A 17518-nucleotide genomic window follows, 5' to 3' on the forward strand; every position below is an offset into this window, starting at 1 on the left:
CATGCAATCAAAATTATGATAATTAACTTTATGACTAATTAAATGTGTATAATTCACGTGTATAATTATAGATTTTTAAATGGTTAACATGACTTGTTAAGTGCATAGATTAGAGGAAGAAAGTTTTTTTTTTTTAAAAAAAAAAAGATGGAAGAAATTAGCAAAAGTAATGAATATTCTCATTAATCAATGGTAGGACCGGAGAAGGTTCCTCCGCTCTAGGTCGTCTAGATGGATTTTTTTTTAATTATTATTTTTAATAATAAATTTGATATGAGTAATCGTTCCACATTAATTGCAAATGAATTTGAGATATCTATAAACCTTAGAATCTCTTCTTCCTGACGATGGATTTTATACAGTAGGGCACCGACCAAGTCATTAGCCACATCAAAATTATTATTTTATTTAATATATAAACCATATATTTTTTAAAAAAATATAAATTAAAACACTATAGAAAAATAATATTAATTTACCATAAAAAAAAATCAAACATATTAAACTTATTAGGTTCACTTTTTAATTAAGCAGGTCCACTCTAATTTTTGTACACTCTACGGCATAGGCATAGGCATAGGCATAGGGTAGCAACATTTATTCTTGTTGAGAGCGTACCCAACAATTAATGCACTTAATTTAAATGTTGATGACTTTAGAGTATTCAACAAATTGGGCTATGCTATTACTCTAATTAAGTCTTAGTAGGTACTTATTACTAATGCAATTTGGCCAAATTTTGAGATTAACGTAAAAAATCATACTAAGACTATCACCATTCATACAATTAACTTTTGGATTAAGTTCAAATATTAGCAATCAAACCAAATTATAATTTAATTTTAACTTAGTTGGGCCTTCGCATGAGAAATTGAGTTGGGCCAACCTCAAACATGACTTTCAGTTAAATTTTCTTCTTGATATATGTGAAATAAAATAAAATTGAAATAGAAAATTGAATTAGAGTAGGAAACCATCAACTCGAATTTTTCATCTTAAAATTTGTATTTTTATTTTTGTTATATATAATATACATATACTATTTTTTTTAGTATACAAATAAAAGATTTTAACCAATTTTTGTCAATGTCAATGTGAAAAAAGAAAAAAGAATGGAAAGTAGTGCTGAGAAGGTAGTACTTCGTGTTCGCTTGATTGTACACTCCATGGCATAAGCTTATTGAGTTCATCAAGCTCATCCCTTGCAAGAATTTGACTGAAAACCACGATTTTTCAGTAAGGCAGAATTGTTCCGTTGTTCCCCTTCCCCAGTCGCAGCCGCGAAAACGACCTGAGCCACATGGAAGGCATCCGATCAAAATGGCTCATTGAGCGCGTGCTACACGATCCACTCCTCCTCAGCACACGGCCTCTAGACGAAGACGACGATGAACCGCTGAAACAGTTAACCCTTTGTAGATTAATTACCACCAACGACTGATCCATCGACATCGACCGCTTCAAACGCGGCGGCGATCTCCTATCCACAGGCGGCGGCCACACCAGCGACGCACAATGCCGTAGGAGACCGAACGATTGTTCCCTCGGCGACGGCACGCTGCTGCTACTTCTCGTGCTGGACTCGCTGCCGATCTCGCAATCCGAATCACTCATATGATGTGACTCTGGACATGGTACATTTATTTCCTCGATTACTATCGGGGATCTGCACAGCGGACAACTCGCGTGCGCCGCGAACCATCGGTCGATGCAAGGTAAGTGAAATGCGTGCTTGCAATTAGGCAGCAAACGGACCATGTCGTCGTCCTCCAGTTCCCCCAAGCACACGACGCATTCTTCTTGATCCATGTTGCGTCTCACGGCGGAGAAGGTGAAAATCGGGATTGTTTGGAGGAGTTTGTCGTCGATTCCGGTGGGTGAAGGGGCGGCGGCCGGAGCGGGTTCCGGCTGCGTGGTGGCGTTGCGGTGCCTACTCATGCAGTACTTAATGAGGAAGAAGTGGTAGACTATTATGGCTAAGGATGTCAGAACAATGCCGAGCATGGAAATGAGCAAGGGACTGAGAATGGAACCAGAGCTACCCTGTTGCATCGGCGGTGAAGTTATGCTCTCCATTGATCATCGTATTCTTACAATTCTTGGATAATCATCAGTTTCTTGGAGGTGATCATAAAATCTCTGGATTTACGAGAATATTTGATTTGGATTTGGGTGGTTTTAATTTAGCATTTAAGAAAAAGATGGTGTCGTGTGTCATGCCATAATCTTTGTCACGTAATTGGAAGTATGACATTAAAGAATTAGGAATTTAGGGTATGGTTTTGAAGGTGACAAAGTAGTTGACACGCGCTAAACATAGGGCGAAAGGGGTGGTCAGAGATGCAACAAGTGGGAGGAGGAATTGGGCTTTGGTTTTGTTGTGTTCACATATAAGAAGAACTCAATGGTTTTCGGGCAAGAAAGAGTAGAATAGGGGTTTTAGTCTTTAGAGTTGAAATTTAGGCACGAAAAGACAGAGAGAGTTGTTGGGAATTTGGTGGTTTTATTGGTACGCCGTACATATCGTCGGAGGTTGCAAGAGAATCAAAAGTGTTGTCGTAACTAGATGACTTGTGTTTTGCCATTTCATTACACGTAAATGGTTTGAGATATCATGTAAGATATTATTATGTCACGTTTAATTAATGCAGTGATAATGTAATCAACTGATAAAAACTATTTTTTTTTTTTTTTGGTGGATGTTTGGTTTTGGGATATTTTAGTTAATTAGATTTAAAAGAAAATCTTGAAAGTAAATGGAGATGATCATATATAATTAAATGATAAAAAGTTCATCTGAGTATTATGGAATTGGGAATTTTTTTTTTATTCAAAATCATATATGATCAAATCAAATCAGGTGTTTTATACTTGTTATGTGATTGATCACTTTTTTTAAATTATACATCAATCACACCGTAAATATATTCCTCTTATCATATATTATTATAAGTCCAATCAAATTTGATTTAAAATAAAATTTTTCTATGTAAGAAATTATTGCAATGAATTCAAAATTCACAACTATTATCATAGTAAAATAATACATATAATACTTTTGCAATTTTTATTTTTTTTGGGGGAAACACATTACAAACAAAATTTGGTAAGTTGTAATTCAGCAGATCTAATTATGAAGATGAAATTGGCTATTATAATCCAACAACCTTGTATAATTCAAATTGAGCTAGGAGAAAATAAATATCTCTTTTTCTTTTATCTTTTTACGGGAAAGAGAAGAGAGGAACACAAATTTTGGCAAGATTGGATTCGCGCCCTAAGTTCATGCGGGTTCGCATGTACATGTGATGTAGTCCACCAAACTATTGCCTGTTGAAGTCCAAACATCCATGTGTACAATGCTGACGGTTACGTGGACTTTAGCAAAGTCCCAAGTCATAAATTCTCTATCATCCTATTGGTCCACTTGTTTTCATATGATCGAAGTTTTAATATAAAAATATAATTTTATTAACTGATTCAAATATATTTTTATTTTATATGAAAATCTGTATAAAATAAAAAATATATATCAACGATTAAAAATAGAAACACAAACTAGACAGATCAAGATAATTAGTTCAGTTACTGACAATCATTCATAATTTTGTTGTATCATATAAAATGAAAATGCAATTTAAAGTGAAGAATAGGTATTATGAGGGTCAATTATTGTACCCCGGAATTTAATATGAAATATATTTAATTTCATTTTGACGTAGAGATGGAGCATATGCTGTCAATTCACATTTTATATATCACACACCCGAATTCTCTGCTACTGAAGACTGGAAGTGATTGCCTATATTAGTTAAACACAAATTCAAGATTCAAATTGATTATCTCTACATTGTTTAACACGAACTAAAGCGAAAATTACGAAAACAGAGTGCAGTTAGATGCCCACCACTCATTGTCTAATCCTAAAAGTTTCAACTCCCCCGAACAGATACCACTGATTCCAACAACCCCATCTGAATCCCCTCCACTGTCCCTGTCGGAATCATGCTCTCCAAATGTTTGAGCCTCCATCTCCATCCCCACCACCATCGCCATGCCCTTTTCTTCTCAGACCCCAAGAAACCTGATTCGCTTTTCAAGAACCCTCTTTTTCCTACCAAGTTAACTGAAAAAACTCCCACCTCGCTCCAGACACAGTCTAACTCTGCTATGGTAAAAAGATGGTCCAAACCCATCTCCCAGTTTGATGACTTTGACCCTGATCCCACTCTCGCCAACGATGATCTGAAGCCAACGACGTCGGCTCAGAGGACTTTTTCTGGGCTGGAAATGGCCAGTTTGTGGGTCGGATTAGTGGTGGGAGTGCCGTCGTATTACCTGGCTGGAAGCCTGGTTGACCTTGGAATGGCATGGTGGCAGGGAATCGCCGTCGTCGTCGCGGCGAACTTAATCCTGTTATTCCCGTTAATACTGACGGGCCATCCGGGGACACGATTCGGAATCTCTTTCCCGGTTTTGGCTAGATCGTCGTTCGGAATTCGGGGCGCCCATATTCCCACTCTCCTTAGAGCACTGGTTGGCTGTGGTTGGTATGGGATTGAATCATGGATTGGGGGTGAAGCAATTTTCCTTCTCCTCCCGAGAATCATCGAAGAATCAACCTTTGCAAAACCCTTGTCTTGGCTTGGAACATCCCCTCTTGAATTCGCCTGTTTCATTACATTTTGGGTGGCGCAGTTGGGAATTGTGTGGAAAGGAATGGACGGAATCAAGGAACTGGAGAAGTACTCTGCCCCGATTCTCATTCTCCTTACTGCTTGCCTTCTCATCTGGTCATACATCAGGGCTGGAGGATTCAGCCACATGCTCTCATTATCTTCCAGGCTATCAAGTTCTGAATTCTGGGCTCTCTTCTTCCCTTCACTCACAGCAAACATAAGTTTCTGGGCCACTGTGGCCCTTAACATCCCGGATTTCACCCGCTACGCCAAGACACAACGCGCTCAAATCATGGGACAGGCTGGCCTACCGATCTTTATGGGCTTATTCACGTTCGTAGGCCTAGCAGTAACCTCATCGACCAAAGTGATATTCGGGAACGTGATTTCCAGTCCAATCCAACTCCTGGGAGCAATTGGTGGAGTTTGGACCAAGATTTTAGCCATCTTAGGCATAAGTCTCGCCGTCATTACTACCAACATTGCTGCCAACGTTGTGGCTCCTGCAAACGCATTAGTCAACCTGAGCCCTTCCAAGATCACATTTCAGAGAGGTGCACTAATAACAGCACTGCTCGGGATTGCATTCCAGCCCTGGAGGCTTCTCCAGTCGAGCGAAAGCTTCGTCTACACATGGCTGGTTGGATATTCTGCAATCATGGGACCTATTGGTGGCATAATTCTGGCGGATTATTACCTGATTCAGCGGGCAGATTTGAGTATCAAGGATTTGTACACCTTGAGTCCGACAGGGGCTTATTACTACTTTGGTGGATACAATTTGGCAGCAATCGCCGCTTTGATCTTAGGCATTTTGCCTGTGATTCCAGGATTCTTGCACAAGGTTGGGATTTTAGGTTCTGTCTCAGACACATTTACTGTAATTTACAACAATGCTTGGTTCTTTAGCTTCTTCTCTGCCGGAATCATACACTGGATACTTCGGTCACTGATGAGCAAGCGGAGTAATCATCAGGACACGGAACCTCTGCTGCCTGATAGTACATCTTAGTTCAGAGATAGGCCCAACTGAATCCTGGGCTTGCCTGTATTATTGATCATGTTGGTATCAGCCCAACTTTGTTTTATTACTTAAATTTGTATGAATTGTACAAATACAGAATTTTTCTTTGTAAAGGATCGAAAGGGATGTTTTTTGTGTTACTTCCAGGAAAGAAATGTAGATACGATTGTTAGTATATTTATGGGCCGTAAATACTTTGGTATACACATCTCGACTCTTTTAAAGTCCAAGACCAACAACCGACATGTCGTTCTAACAATGACATGAGGAAGAACGACCAAAACCTGCGGTTTTGGGTTTGGACCTAGATGAAACAGGCCCACGTATGACCCACACTACTCAATCAAAGGGCAAAACCATGCATAAGTTGGAAGGCTGACGTCTGTCTTTAAGAAATCTTAAAATTCTATACACAGAAAGAGACAGTAATTAGATTAAATTGTTCTTAATTACGTAATTACATCATTAATACAATTAAGTAATACATTAGTTCAATCAATAAGTCAAGCTCCAACGATTCAATAATGTTTCTTCTATGTAAGAATAACGCAAAAGAAGTGCATAAATATCCAAACACTAAATGCTAATTTTCAAATACGTAAAAAGTCAAAATTCAATTATAAATAACGTGGGCCTCTTACAACAATAGATTCAATATTAAAGACTTAGGATGATGTTAGAATTGGGCTTTCTCAGTTCACACCCGTAGACACAGACATTACACAATGACAAATACATCAATGGCATTCTTCCCGTGGCAACTAAATTAACAGCACCACCAATGAAATACAACTCCCTATATCCATTCTTTTTTCATGAAAAATAAAGTCAACCATTATGAGTTACGACACCCGGCTCTGACTTTTTCTTGTTCAGATCATAGACCACTATGTCTTCTGTCGGGCCGTTGAAAAGTTTAAGTATATTGGCAATGTAATTGAAAAATTTACTCCGGAACACGTACAACAGCTGGTACGACCGTACGAGGATGTTCTTAATGAGGTGAAATGTTTGAGATTGTTCATAGAGACGTAGAAACGCAAAATTGAGAAAGATTCTTGAGTGAATGATTGTGTGGTGTCGTGTTGCTTGACAACAAACAGCGTAAGACTTGTGAAAGACAAGAAATGGATGAGTACTAAAACCAACGCGTAGGTTGCCGATTATTTGTTTATGTTTCGAATTCTTAATCAGACAATTAATGGAATATTTATGTAATTATGATCGAACTCATCAACTAATCGTGCATGTAAACTTGGTCCGTGATCCATGAGTATATATATATATTTAGCACCCGATTCGATCGTCTATATGATAAGGTAGGATTTATTTTTATCAAGTCCACCAATTAAATCAATCCAACATTGAATAATATTTTTAAATTTACTTAAATATCGATAAATTAAGTCTGAATTAAAAATATTATAAAAGTAGACATATAATTTGTACATAAGGTACTGAATTGGAATCACATTCTAACTAAAAATTCTTATGGTTACGAAAGTTCCAGCTACAGGTGAACTAGGAACAGTGAATCTTCCCCCCTTTTTCAGCAGATTTTTTGGTGCCTTCTCCAGCCTTTGCTACCTATCCTTAGAACAGATGGCTAATGCGTTCCATTTATTGAATAGGGTTTTATGATGGGACTCAGGTTTATAATATTTTAATTGTGAAACATTAACTTTATCAATTAAGTAAGACCTCTTTAGCAAATCAGGTTTAATTAACTACATCCACTAGTAGAAATATGACTTTTAATTATGGTTAGTCACAATCATTAAAAGTGAAAAAACATTGGGGGTTACTAATTAGTCATAACCTCACAGCAACTATTAACTGTTGTGTCTGCAAGCGATGCCGACACATATTCTACATCTGAAAACTATAGCAAATATTTTAATCATAGGTAAAACTATTAATCACAGTCAATACTAAGTTTTCACATCGTTGTTTTTGTCGACCTTGGTAGGTAACATTAATTTATCATAATTTTTTAACTATAGTGATTTATATGTAGAAAATAATCAATTTTTTTTTATAATAATCGATTACACTTTATAAATTATATACGAATCACATCCAAAAAGACATATGAAGCGTCAATATCATATGATATTAACTTAAATCATCTAAAACCTAATTCAAATAAGATATTGTAATAAAACAGTCATCATATATACATGACAACAATGGCCACATCTCACCACCACAGTTGGCAAGCACAAATATATAACAAAACAAAAATATTTATTGTTTCCCACATTTACTACTACTTACGCATAATACTTAATTACTTTTTTTTTTTTTCATTTGTCATTTCATTCTATATACAATTAATATATATAAACATCTCATATTAAAAATTTAAGTGGTTTGTATTATTTAATATCTATTTTTTCTAATGATGCGTTCTTTCATAAAAAAATTGATGCAAAATCAAAAGGAACAAATAATTAAACATTAGGAAAGTGTGGATAGGAACCGAGGAAAGCATGTAATAACAATGCCAGATTACATATGCAAAAAGATAAGAAAATAGGAGAGGGTGAGGTGGAGAGTGAACATGCAGCGAATTGAGACGTAAAGGACAAACACATACAGACCAAAGCCCTACTCCCCAGCTTGGCGCCACCCTAACCACACATCATTATCATCCCTTTTTTTTCAAATTGACTTTTGGGGTTAATCACAAAAGTCATAATTATATATATATATATATATATATATATAATTACATTTAGGAACAGGGAAGAAAAGAAAGTCACAGGTCAGATTGGTGCCCACTTCAAACTTAATTATGTTTGTAATTATTGATTAAAGATGTAGTGATCTAAGGCTCAAAAGGCCATCCATTAATTGATTTACTTAATTATATATTAATTACCATTTGTACTACAGCTGAGCTGGTGTGTCTATGTGTGTGTGAGTGAGTATTATATATATATATATATATATATATATTCATAAAAGAACATGATGTGCATATGTATGAATGTGACTGTACCTAATAGTAATATATGTAGCTAAGTATCCCGTGCTTCTAAAAGCACTTGGATCAATGTGAACTGTTTTCTTACATGTCATGTTCGACAATTTTATAACCTTACTTAACGGCTGTTGATGTATTCTAGTCTTGTAACTAATTTACTGCTTGTTTGCTTTTTTAGGACGTATTATTATATTTAATTAGTTTTATTGACGTTCGTATTTATTTAAACAAAATATTTGACTGATCGATATATAGTTGAAAAAAAAATACAATTTTAATCATATATATAAGTAAGAGGTGATGTATATAATTTTGATGCAACTTTAAAAATCATGGTAATTTTAGTTATTTTGGATTGATTTGTTCAAAAAATTTCACGTTATCAGTCATGTCAATTCTTAAATTAGGGCTTTTGGTGATTTGATGATGTTGCAGTTCAATTTGCAATTTTGATCTGGTATCTTTAAGGGGTTAACAATTTTGATCCTCCATCTTTTTATGTAGCGAATTTAGTAATTTATCTTTTAAAGCCATAGTGATTTTGGTCCTTAAGCCTACTTAGTAACCATTTGGACCTTTTATGATAACAACTTCATAGTTCTATCACATGCTCTGAATTAGACCCAATGTGGGTTTGAAATAAAATTAAGCCTCAAAAGTTTCATACCTTGGTTTGATTGTCCTGTCATTGATTCCAAATCTTCGATTTTAAAGACTTCTCAAACCACATTACCACAACATATGGTTCACAGGTACTTGACTCTTTTAACAACAAATACGGTGAGACGTTTATAATATATCGAGATTTGAGGTAGAATACTAGTAAGGAGAGACAGATCGGGTAAATTTTTTTAAATGCTACAGTTCCTAACATTATGATAAAAGGAGTTGATTGAAAAAAATTAAGCCGGATACGTCAAAATTGTGTCTAGATTAAGACAGATCTAACGACAATTAAGACTATGGACATATATTAATTCATGTACCTAAGAAAATGAACCCTTGAACCAAAAGATGGATGAGATATCTCCTTGCTAGTGTTGTACTGGAATCTCAAAAGACTGTAGATGTCTCATTGCATTTGTTGTTGTTTGTTGTTGAATGAGCGAAAAGAACCTATAAACACATATGTTGCAGTAGTATGGTTGGAAGAAGTTCATAAAACTAAAGACTTAAAATATTTGGTGACAAAACCGTCAAACTAAGGCATTAAGTTTATCTAGGCTTAATTTTATTTCAAAAGTATTTTAGGTCTAATTAAAAATATATGATATGTCTATTGAGCTTTAATCATAAAAGGGCAAAATGGTCGCTAATTGAGCTTAAGGACCAAATTGCTGCTACTTTAAAAGATAGATGACTAAAATTACTACATATGAAGTTATAAAATTACCAACCCCGAAAGATATAGGACCAAACTTATAACTTGGACTGTCACGTCATCAAACTTATTAAAAACGCAAATTTAGGAGCTGACATGAATGGTCACGTGGAATTTTCCAGCCAAATTGGCTGGAAAATAAAATTTCCATAACTACTGTCCTAATTAACCACAAAGGGGTTCCGGTATCCAACTAAGTTTTATGAATTTAAAATTCGATGTAGGGTCTAGGGAGACTTTTGGTGTTCATATTAATGTATGTATATATATATATATATATATATTCTTGATTGTCCTGAAACATATATAATAAGTATATATACATATACAATAAAGGGCGGCCAATAGCGTACGATTTTATTAAATTCATAAACTTTCAGGTCAACAGCGCGCTGCAACGCATGCAAACGTATTGTACCAGATTTATGATCATTTCAACAACCTGTCCGAATTCTCAAAAACTCAGGATTTCGTTTAATTTAATTTCTCTTATTTTCCAAAATTCAGGTCAACAGCTGCAATGCATACATTTTCATCAAAAAAGAAAGAAAATCAGAATTCAGGTGGAACAAAAACTAAAATTATGTCTGAAGATAATAACTCTGTGGATCCAATTAATGTGTTGGTCGGTTGGTTTGACGTGATCATAAATATATATCTGCATTATTATGGGATCATAAATGTATATATAGGATGAACCAATACTAGAAACCAAACCCTCTTAATTTACCATTTATATATATATATATATATATTTCATTAATTGGTCCAAAATTTAAAAAATAATAAACTTATGAAGCTGAATAATTATAGAAATTTTATGCAATTTGCAGATGTGGGATCTCATTTTTGTTTATATTATCCCTACCCGTTGACTTCTCATTGTTTAACTATTAATGCACTGTGTTCAGGTCACTTCTGCTCTATAGTTAATTTTGTTGAAATTATTTAATTAATTTGCAGGCTGAACTATGTTTTAATTAATCCAATCATATATATATATATGTTGTGTTACATATTTGAAGGCAAGCAGTTTCCAGAATGACGTGCCACGCTCTTGATGCCTACACGTAGTCATATATACCAAAACTAAAGAAATAATGCTAATTATTTTAGCGGCTATATATGTCTATAATTGCATATTAATTATGTTTGCATTGTTGTTAAGTTGCTAAAAATGTTATAAATGGGATTGTGATGGGATTAGGTAATTTGGTGTTATCTACTTTAGTACTAATCAAATAAAATTAAATATAATTTAATATGTTATATGATTATTTTTTAAATACTAATTTCATTTGTGACATCGCTAACATGAATCCACTTGAGTCCGTGCTATCTAAAAAAAGTGGCTAAGTACATGTTATATTTGATGCTTTCTGCACCGAGTACACGGATGTATGATACGTACATCTTAATTTTAGAAAATAGAATGCATGTAAATCATTCGCCTAGTCGATGTATTTGTGTACTATGGTAAATATTTTAGCCACCTTACAAAAACATTATCAACAATCTTGACGTGGTTAATGACTATTTGCTACGACTATTTATTATTAACTATAGTAATTAACCATAACTAAATGTTATATTTCTTGTAGAGGGTGTAGTATCTACAAAAGCCTAAGTAGGTTGCATGAAATTTTATATCTTGCTTCAATTTTTTGATTTTTTTCCCCACTATTCACATTGATTTTGTTTAGCTGCAAAAAATAGTATTTATTTAACATAATTTTTAAATTCTTTTTGTAGCGACTATCATTACATATGTTGTCCTAAAAATAAAAAACGTACCCATAAAATTTTTAGTCACTAGCGCAACCAATAACTTGAAAAAATATGTTTGATTTTTATCAGAATTCAAGGTTGGGTGAAAAGTCAATTCCTTTTTTAATATCTGTTGATGAGATAGGTAGAAGTACAATACAGACGCCGTTGTAATAAGGGGGAGCTAGGAGGTTTCTCCATAAATTTATTAATGGTCAAATAAGATTATGTATGGTAATGGACAACATCAAATTGATGATCCCTGGTCATGCAAACCGAGTATGGTATTTATATATGAGACAATAATATTTTTTAAATAATTTGGTAAGTCTAGTCAGTAACATATAACTATTATATTTGAATAATCTTTTATATATGTGAATATTATATATTATTTCTCACTGGATGACAAATATATAGATGGTGTTGCCCAAAGTCGAAATAAACCAGAGCAAGTCTGGTGGCGTGGCCAAGTCTGATGTTCCGCGTCCGAGGTCTACTTAATTTTGACGGAGTCCTACTCGCTGTAACCCTATGTCAATTTCTTTCATGACTCGTCAATTTTTTAGTTCAAAATAATTAAAGTCAAGAATGGCGTTTAATCAATTTCACGTACTCGGCCTAAATAACAAGGGGAACCAATCAAACCTATTGGTCAGCAATATTTGCACCAACTGATGACCAAGCTCGATTCTAAGATGTGGCAGTTTCCAAAGTCAGCCAACACATAACTGCGCCTGTATTTGTACGTGCGATAAATGTAAGAAAATAGGAACTTTGACCCTTAGGAGAAGGGCCAATTGCCCGATTGAAGGGCCGAATTTATTGTCCGAATGAATTTGGGTAATCTGATCCAATTCGACCCGAGAGTTGATGCTGAGGAAACCCTTGATGTTGAGCCACATCAATATAGGTTGTCGAAGGGGCCAGAACTTATTATTACGTTTTCAAAGAAAAATTCTTATCCAAATAGATTGATCGAATCAAACCAATCATAGAATAAGTGTATTATCCTTGTTCTGTGATTGATCAGTTTCTCTTTAACTGTATATTAATTATACAACAAGTGTATTTCACTTATCATATGATTAGTTCAAGTTCGATCTAATCGGGTCCGAACTAGAATTTCAAATGTCAAGTTCACATAAATTTTTGTAGTCCATTTACTGGTGTAACCATCCTTATGAATTTACTAACTTGGCCCTCAAACTAATCAACTAAGGCTTAACCCCAATGACTCTGACATGATTATGGAACAAGTTTTTCTTTGGCATCACACGGACAATGATCATAGTACGCACAACCTCAACCGGATCAATACATGTGAAATTGAAAAAGAGGGAAGGCGTGAGTTGTGGGCAAGAGGACAGTGAAATGTATTACTTATAGATTCTAGAGGATAGCTAGAATAGCTACTAGTTTTATACTAAATTTGAGAAAAAAAGTGAAGTGCCAATAATTCTAGTTGAGATGGCTCATTCATGAACGTTTACGCTGTGTCTGTTTGCAGGATTAACAGGGTGGACTTGGACTTCCACAAATCCAAGGAAATTGAATATGATAGAAATCGTATGGAGGCCGTGTCTTGTCCCTACTAGCTATAACCATTGGTCACAAAAAATTGTCAACGGTTTTCATTGCATGGAAACTAAGTACTTAGAATCTACACAATCCAAAACCAGCTTCCCCAAAACTAGCTACTGTTATTACATTATATGTATTCTGCACTAAAACTAAATCTCTTCATTCCTCCTATCTATAAATACTCGTTCCTTTTTTCTTAATTCCCACCATCTCATAATAATTTCCCTCTTCACTTACTACTCTTCACGTGAGTATTATTCAGGTAGGCATATAATTCCCCACCTACCCCCCACCCCGACAAGACTAATTTCTTCTGTGTAATTCTCTTTTATAGACTTTTTGTCTAATTTTGCATGTAACATTTCGTTAATGTGTTCACAGAGAGTTGTCTGAGTAATAAAATTCATGTCTCCGGCAATGGTAATGACGTCGTCAGGGCAAACCGGGAAAGATGGTACCTATGATTCCCTGGAAATTAGCCAGTACCAGAAAGGAGTGAAGCATATGTACGAGAATGGGATTGCGCATGTTCCTAAGAAGTACATACTGCCCGACGCAGAACGTCCCAATGTAATCACTGAAAAATCCAGCGCCAACCCTCCTGATCAGCTCAGTATGAAGCTGCCCGTCATTGATTTTGCTGAATTGCAAGGTCCAAACCGCTCGCAAGTCCTCAAATCTCTTGCCTACGCCTGCGAGAACTATGGATTTTTCCAGGTGGGTTAAAGAAACAATCTCGTATTTAGTTTAAGGTTGTCCAAAGCTTGCTGGAATGACCAAAACACGAAGTATAGTCTGATTTTCAACAACATAATTCAAGTTTGGCTCGAAGATACAACGTTATTTGCAGGGAAATTGTGCCCGCCAAGCTATGATGAGACTACTGCCGATCGACAGCGTTAATTTTGATTAAATTCAAGAACAACTTAATTAGCATAGTTTTAGCCACATTATAGCTAGTTTCGTCCGGGGAGACTGACAAAACATAATCCTACGTTGTTGCAGCTAGTAAATCACGGAATCAAGGACGAGATTATAAACAACATGGTGAACGTGAGCAGAAGGTTTTTCGAGATGCCACTATCAGAAAGAGAGAAATACATGTCAGCGGACATGAGCGCTCCGGTACGATACGGAACCAGCTTCAATCAGAAAAACGACGGGGTGTTTTGCTGGAGGGACTTTCTGAAGCTGGTTTGTCACCCTCTGCCCGATGTCCTTTCCCATTGGCCATCTTCTCCACAAGACTTTAGGTAAAAATCCACCCGAAAAATTTTAGCACTCATCGCAAAATTAGTCGTCATTATGTTATGCAAATAAATTGACGTTTCTCGTTCTATATTTTTTAAAACAGGGAAATGGCGGTTACCTACGCAGAAGAGACAAGATTCTTGTTCCTAATGCTGGTGGAGGCCATGCTAGAAAGCCTGGGCCTAAAAAACAGGGAGAAGAAGACAGAATCAATACTAAACGATGTCGATGCTGATGAGGATGCAATATTTAAAGAATTGGAAGATGGAAGCCAGCTAATGGTCGTGAATTGCTACCCTCCATGCCCTCAACCCGATTTGACACTGGGTATGCCACCTCATTCCGACTATGGTTTCCTCACACTTCTCCTTCAAGATGACGTCAAGGGTTTGCAAATACAACATCAGGATAATTGGGTCACTGTCCAACCCATACCCGGATCCTTCGTCGTCAATGTTGGAGACCACCTCGAGGTATACATATGCATAAATATATATATATAAATATTAAAAGAAATTAGTCCGAATCAGTTCTCATCAATTTCAGCTAAGTAATACTAATAACGTATACAAGTGAAACATATTCGTTACGTGGTTAATTACAAACCTGATACAAATTAAATATTTGATTTGATCAGACAAATTGCAGATGTTAATTAATTATGATTTGATTTGTTCCGACCAGATATTCAGCAACGGGAGATACAAGAGTGTGTTGCATAGAGTTGTTGTAAATTCAGTAAAGTGTCGGATTTCGGTGGCTTCTTTGCATAGCTTCCCATTCACAAGCACGGTGAGGCCATCGGCAAAGCTCATAAGTGAGACGAATCCCAGGCGGTATAAAGACACGGATTTTGCTAGTTTTCTCGAGTACATCAAATCCTGTGACTCCAAGAAAAAGAATTTCCTTGAGTCCAGGAAACTGAGCTAATTATTAATTAAAAATGGAGTGACTTTTTGTATTTTGACTTTTGTAGTATACATTTATATATAGAAAGTAATTATTGTTTGGTTGGTGTATTAAGTGCATCAGTCGACACTATGCAATAATTAGATAATATTGTTATAACAATTATGTAATTGTTGTGAGAATTGTATATGGGGGGGGTGCTATATATAGCGAGTAGCTTCCTCTATCCATCAACTTTGTTGTTCATGTTTTCAAATCATCTTAATACTTAGACAAGTTTCCATGGATTTCTACTTATTAAATTCGATTAAATTTGAACTAATCACATAATGATATATAAACGTAGTATATTTGTTATTTAAAATTTAATTATATTTATTATTTCATATGTAAAAGATAATAACAAAATAAAGACCGTAGATATGAAGATGACAATTAACCTAAAATTTAAAAATCTTTTGGCAAATTGCAAGACAAATCTGGGATTCTTTTAAATTGGATAAAAATACTCTACCACCTAAGAATTGACTTGGCAAAAAAATTATATATAAGTATGTATATAATTATAAAATAAAACCATTATATTATATAATATTTTTGTAAAAAAAAAAATACCCTCGCTCTGAACCCACCCCAGTAGAGTCACCCCCCAAAGCACCATTAGGCGATGGCGAGATCTATATAGATGGGGACGGACCGTTGTCGCATAGTTGTTCCTGGTACCCCTCTCCACGTAGGCGGTGGCGAGAGGGCTGGCCAGAGCGAGGGTTGGGGGATTTTTTTTTATTTAAAATTTTATTATATAAAAATATAATTTTATTTTTATAAATATATAATTCTTTAGAAAATAATATTCTTTTTATTATTTTATATATTTATATTTTGTGTGTGTCAATAATATATATATATATATATATAGAAGTTGTTTTTTTTCTTTTATCTTTCTTTTTAAGATGATATATTTTATTTTAGTTTATATATTTTAAAGTATGTGAAATTATTTATTATATGCACGAACAGGTGCCATGTCATAAATACTATTATAAAATATAAATTCAAAGTTTGTTTTTATGCAATTTGGCCCTTTTCTTTATATAAGTGCTTATGTAACATGAAAAATAAAAATAAAAACCAATATCCAATCAGTATAAAACCCCAAATAAAAAAGTGTTCTATTTTTTTCCTTTTTTTTCACATTATTGCTTATGTGGCAGGGAATTTTTTTAATGAATAATTGAAAAATGCCCAATCAACTTTTTCCCCAATTTTAAAAACCCTAGATTTGTCCACCTCAACAAATCATGCCACCCTTTAAAAATTGGTGGCCCGAGTGCCACAATTGACAAAAAAAATTTAATTCTATAGTATTGCTACCCTTGTATCTACAGTCTTTACTTTCTCGCTATCCTTTATATACGGGCAGTAAAATATAATATAAGTCTGTTATTTAATTAGTATATAGATCAAGGAGAGTGAATGATTTGATCGGTCCAATCAAACCTAACTTGGTAAATCAAGGTATATACGTCAATATGGTTATGTGTATAAATTTAAATATGATTCTGAATTTAAATCCATGTATAATTAATTATAGTTTACAAAAGCAAAAACACTGCATAGTTACTTCAACAAAGTCGACCAGTTTGAAGATTAAAAAAGACTACGACAGTGTTCTTACTTTTGAATATTTTCTTTAGAAAAGTAGACCATTTCGCATTTCATTCATTCTATAATTTAGGATGTAAAAGAAAACAAAAAAGGCGAATAGGTAGACTACCTACGTACAGAGGTTGAAACATCAAATGCTGCAACAAATATTGAAGCTCATCATATGATCATGAGTTGGAATTTCCTCAGACAACTACCAATTTCTTCATCATATCTCTAACTTACTTATAATCATAAGTGCAACTCTTGCATGTGAGCCCGCAAAC

At 34.8% G+C, this 17518-nt stretch overlaps 3 protein-coding genes across 3 annotated transcripts; 2 read left to right on the forward strand and 1 right to left on the reverse strand.

Annotated features, from left to right (window-relative positions):
• Positions 1 to 1038: 1038 nt before the first annotated feature.
• LOC105174230 (uncharacterized) lies at positions 1039 to 2648 on the reverse strand. Its single transcript, XM_011096259.3, has one exon. The coding sequence runs from the start codon at positions 2074 to 2076 to the stop codon at positions 1234 to 1236; it is 843 nt and encodes a 280-aa protein (XP_011094561.1). The 5' UTR covers positions 2077 to 2648; the 3' UTR covers positions 1039 to 1233.
• A 1149-nt stretch (positions 2649 to 3797) lies between these two features.
• Positions 3798 to 5878, forward strand: NCS1 (permease, cytosine/purines, uracil, thiamine, allantoin family protein). The gene has a single exon (XM_011096260.3). The coding sequence runs from the start codon at positions 4006 to 4008 to the stop codon at positions 5689 to 5691; it is 1686 nt and encodes a 561-aa protein (XP_011094562.1). The 5' UTR covers positions 3798 to 4005; the 3' UTR covers positions 5692 to 5878.
• A 7655-nt stretch (positions 5879 to 13533) lies between these two features.
• Positions 13534 to 15871, forward strand: LOC105174232 (2-oxoglutarate (2OG) and Fe(II)-dependent oxygenase superfamily protein). The gene is made up of 5 exons (XM_011096261.3): positions 13534 to 13686; positions 13806 to 14141; positions 14430 to 14677; positions 14779 to 15148; positions 15360 to 15871. Exons 2-5 carry the CDS (start codon positions 13830 to 13832, stop codon positions 15603 to 15605), a joined length of 1176 nt encoding a protein of 391 aa, XP_011094563.2. The 5' UTR covers positions 13534 to 13686; positions 13806 to 13829; the 3' UTR covers positions 15606 to 15871.
• The last annotated feature ends 1647 nt before the right edge of the window (positions 15872 to 17518 follow it).

The sequence above is a fragment of the Sesamum indicum genome, linkage group LG11 (genome assembly GCF_026168435.1).
Source record: "Sesamum indicum cultivar Baizhima isolate 11 linkage group LG11, ASM2616843v1, whole genome shotgun sequence".
Lineage (NCBI taxonomy): Eukaryota > Viridiplantae > Streptophyta > Magnoliopsida > Lamiales > Pedaliaceae > Sesamum > Sesamum indicum.

Excerpts from the sequence above, each read along its gene's own strand:
- NCS1 (XM_011096260.3), top strand. The coding sequence starts at position 4,006 with ATGCTCTCCAAATGTTTGAGCCTCCATCTCCATCCCCACCACCATCGC.
- LOC105174232 (XM_011096261.3), top strand. The coding sequence starts at position 13,830 with ATGTCTCCGGCAATGGTAATGACGTCGTCAGGGCAAACCGGGAAAGAT. Across the intron at positions 14,678-14,778 it reads TCTTCTCCACAAGACTTTAG|GGAAATGGCGGTTACCTACG; the intron begins GTAAAAATCCAC and ends TTTTTAAAACAG. Across the intron at positions 15,149-15,359 it reads ATGTTGGAGACCACCTCGAG|ATATTCAGCAACGGGAGATA; the intron begins GTATACATATGC and ends TGTTCCGACCAG.
- LOC105174230 (XM_011096259.3), bottom strand. The coding sequence starts at position 2,076 with ATGGAGAGCATAACTTCACCGCCGATGCAACAGGGTAGCTCTGGTTCC.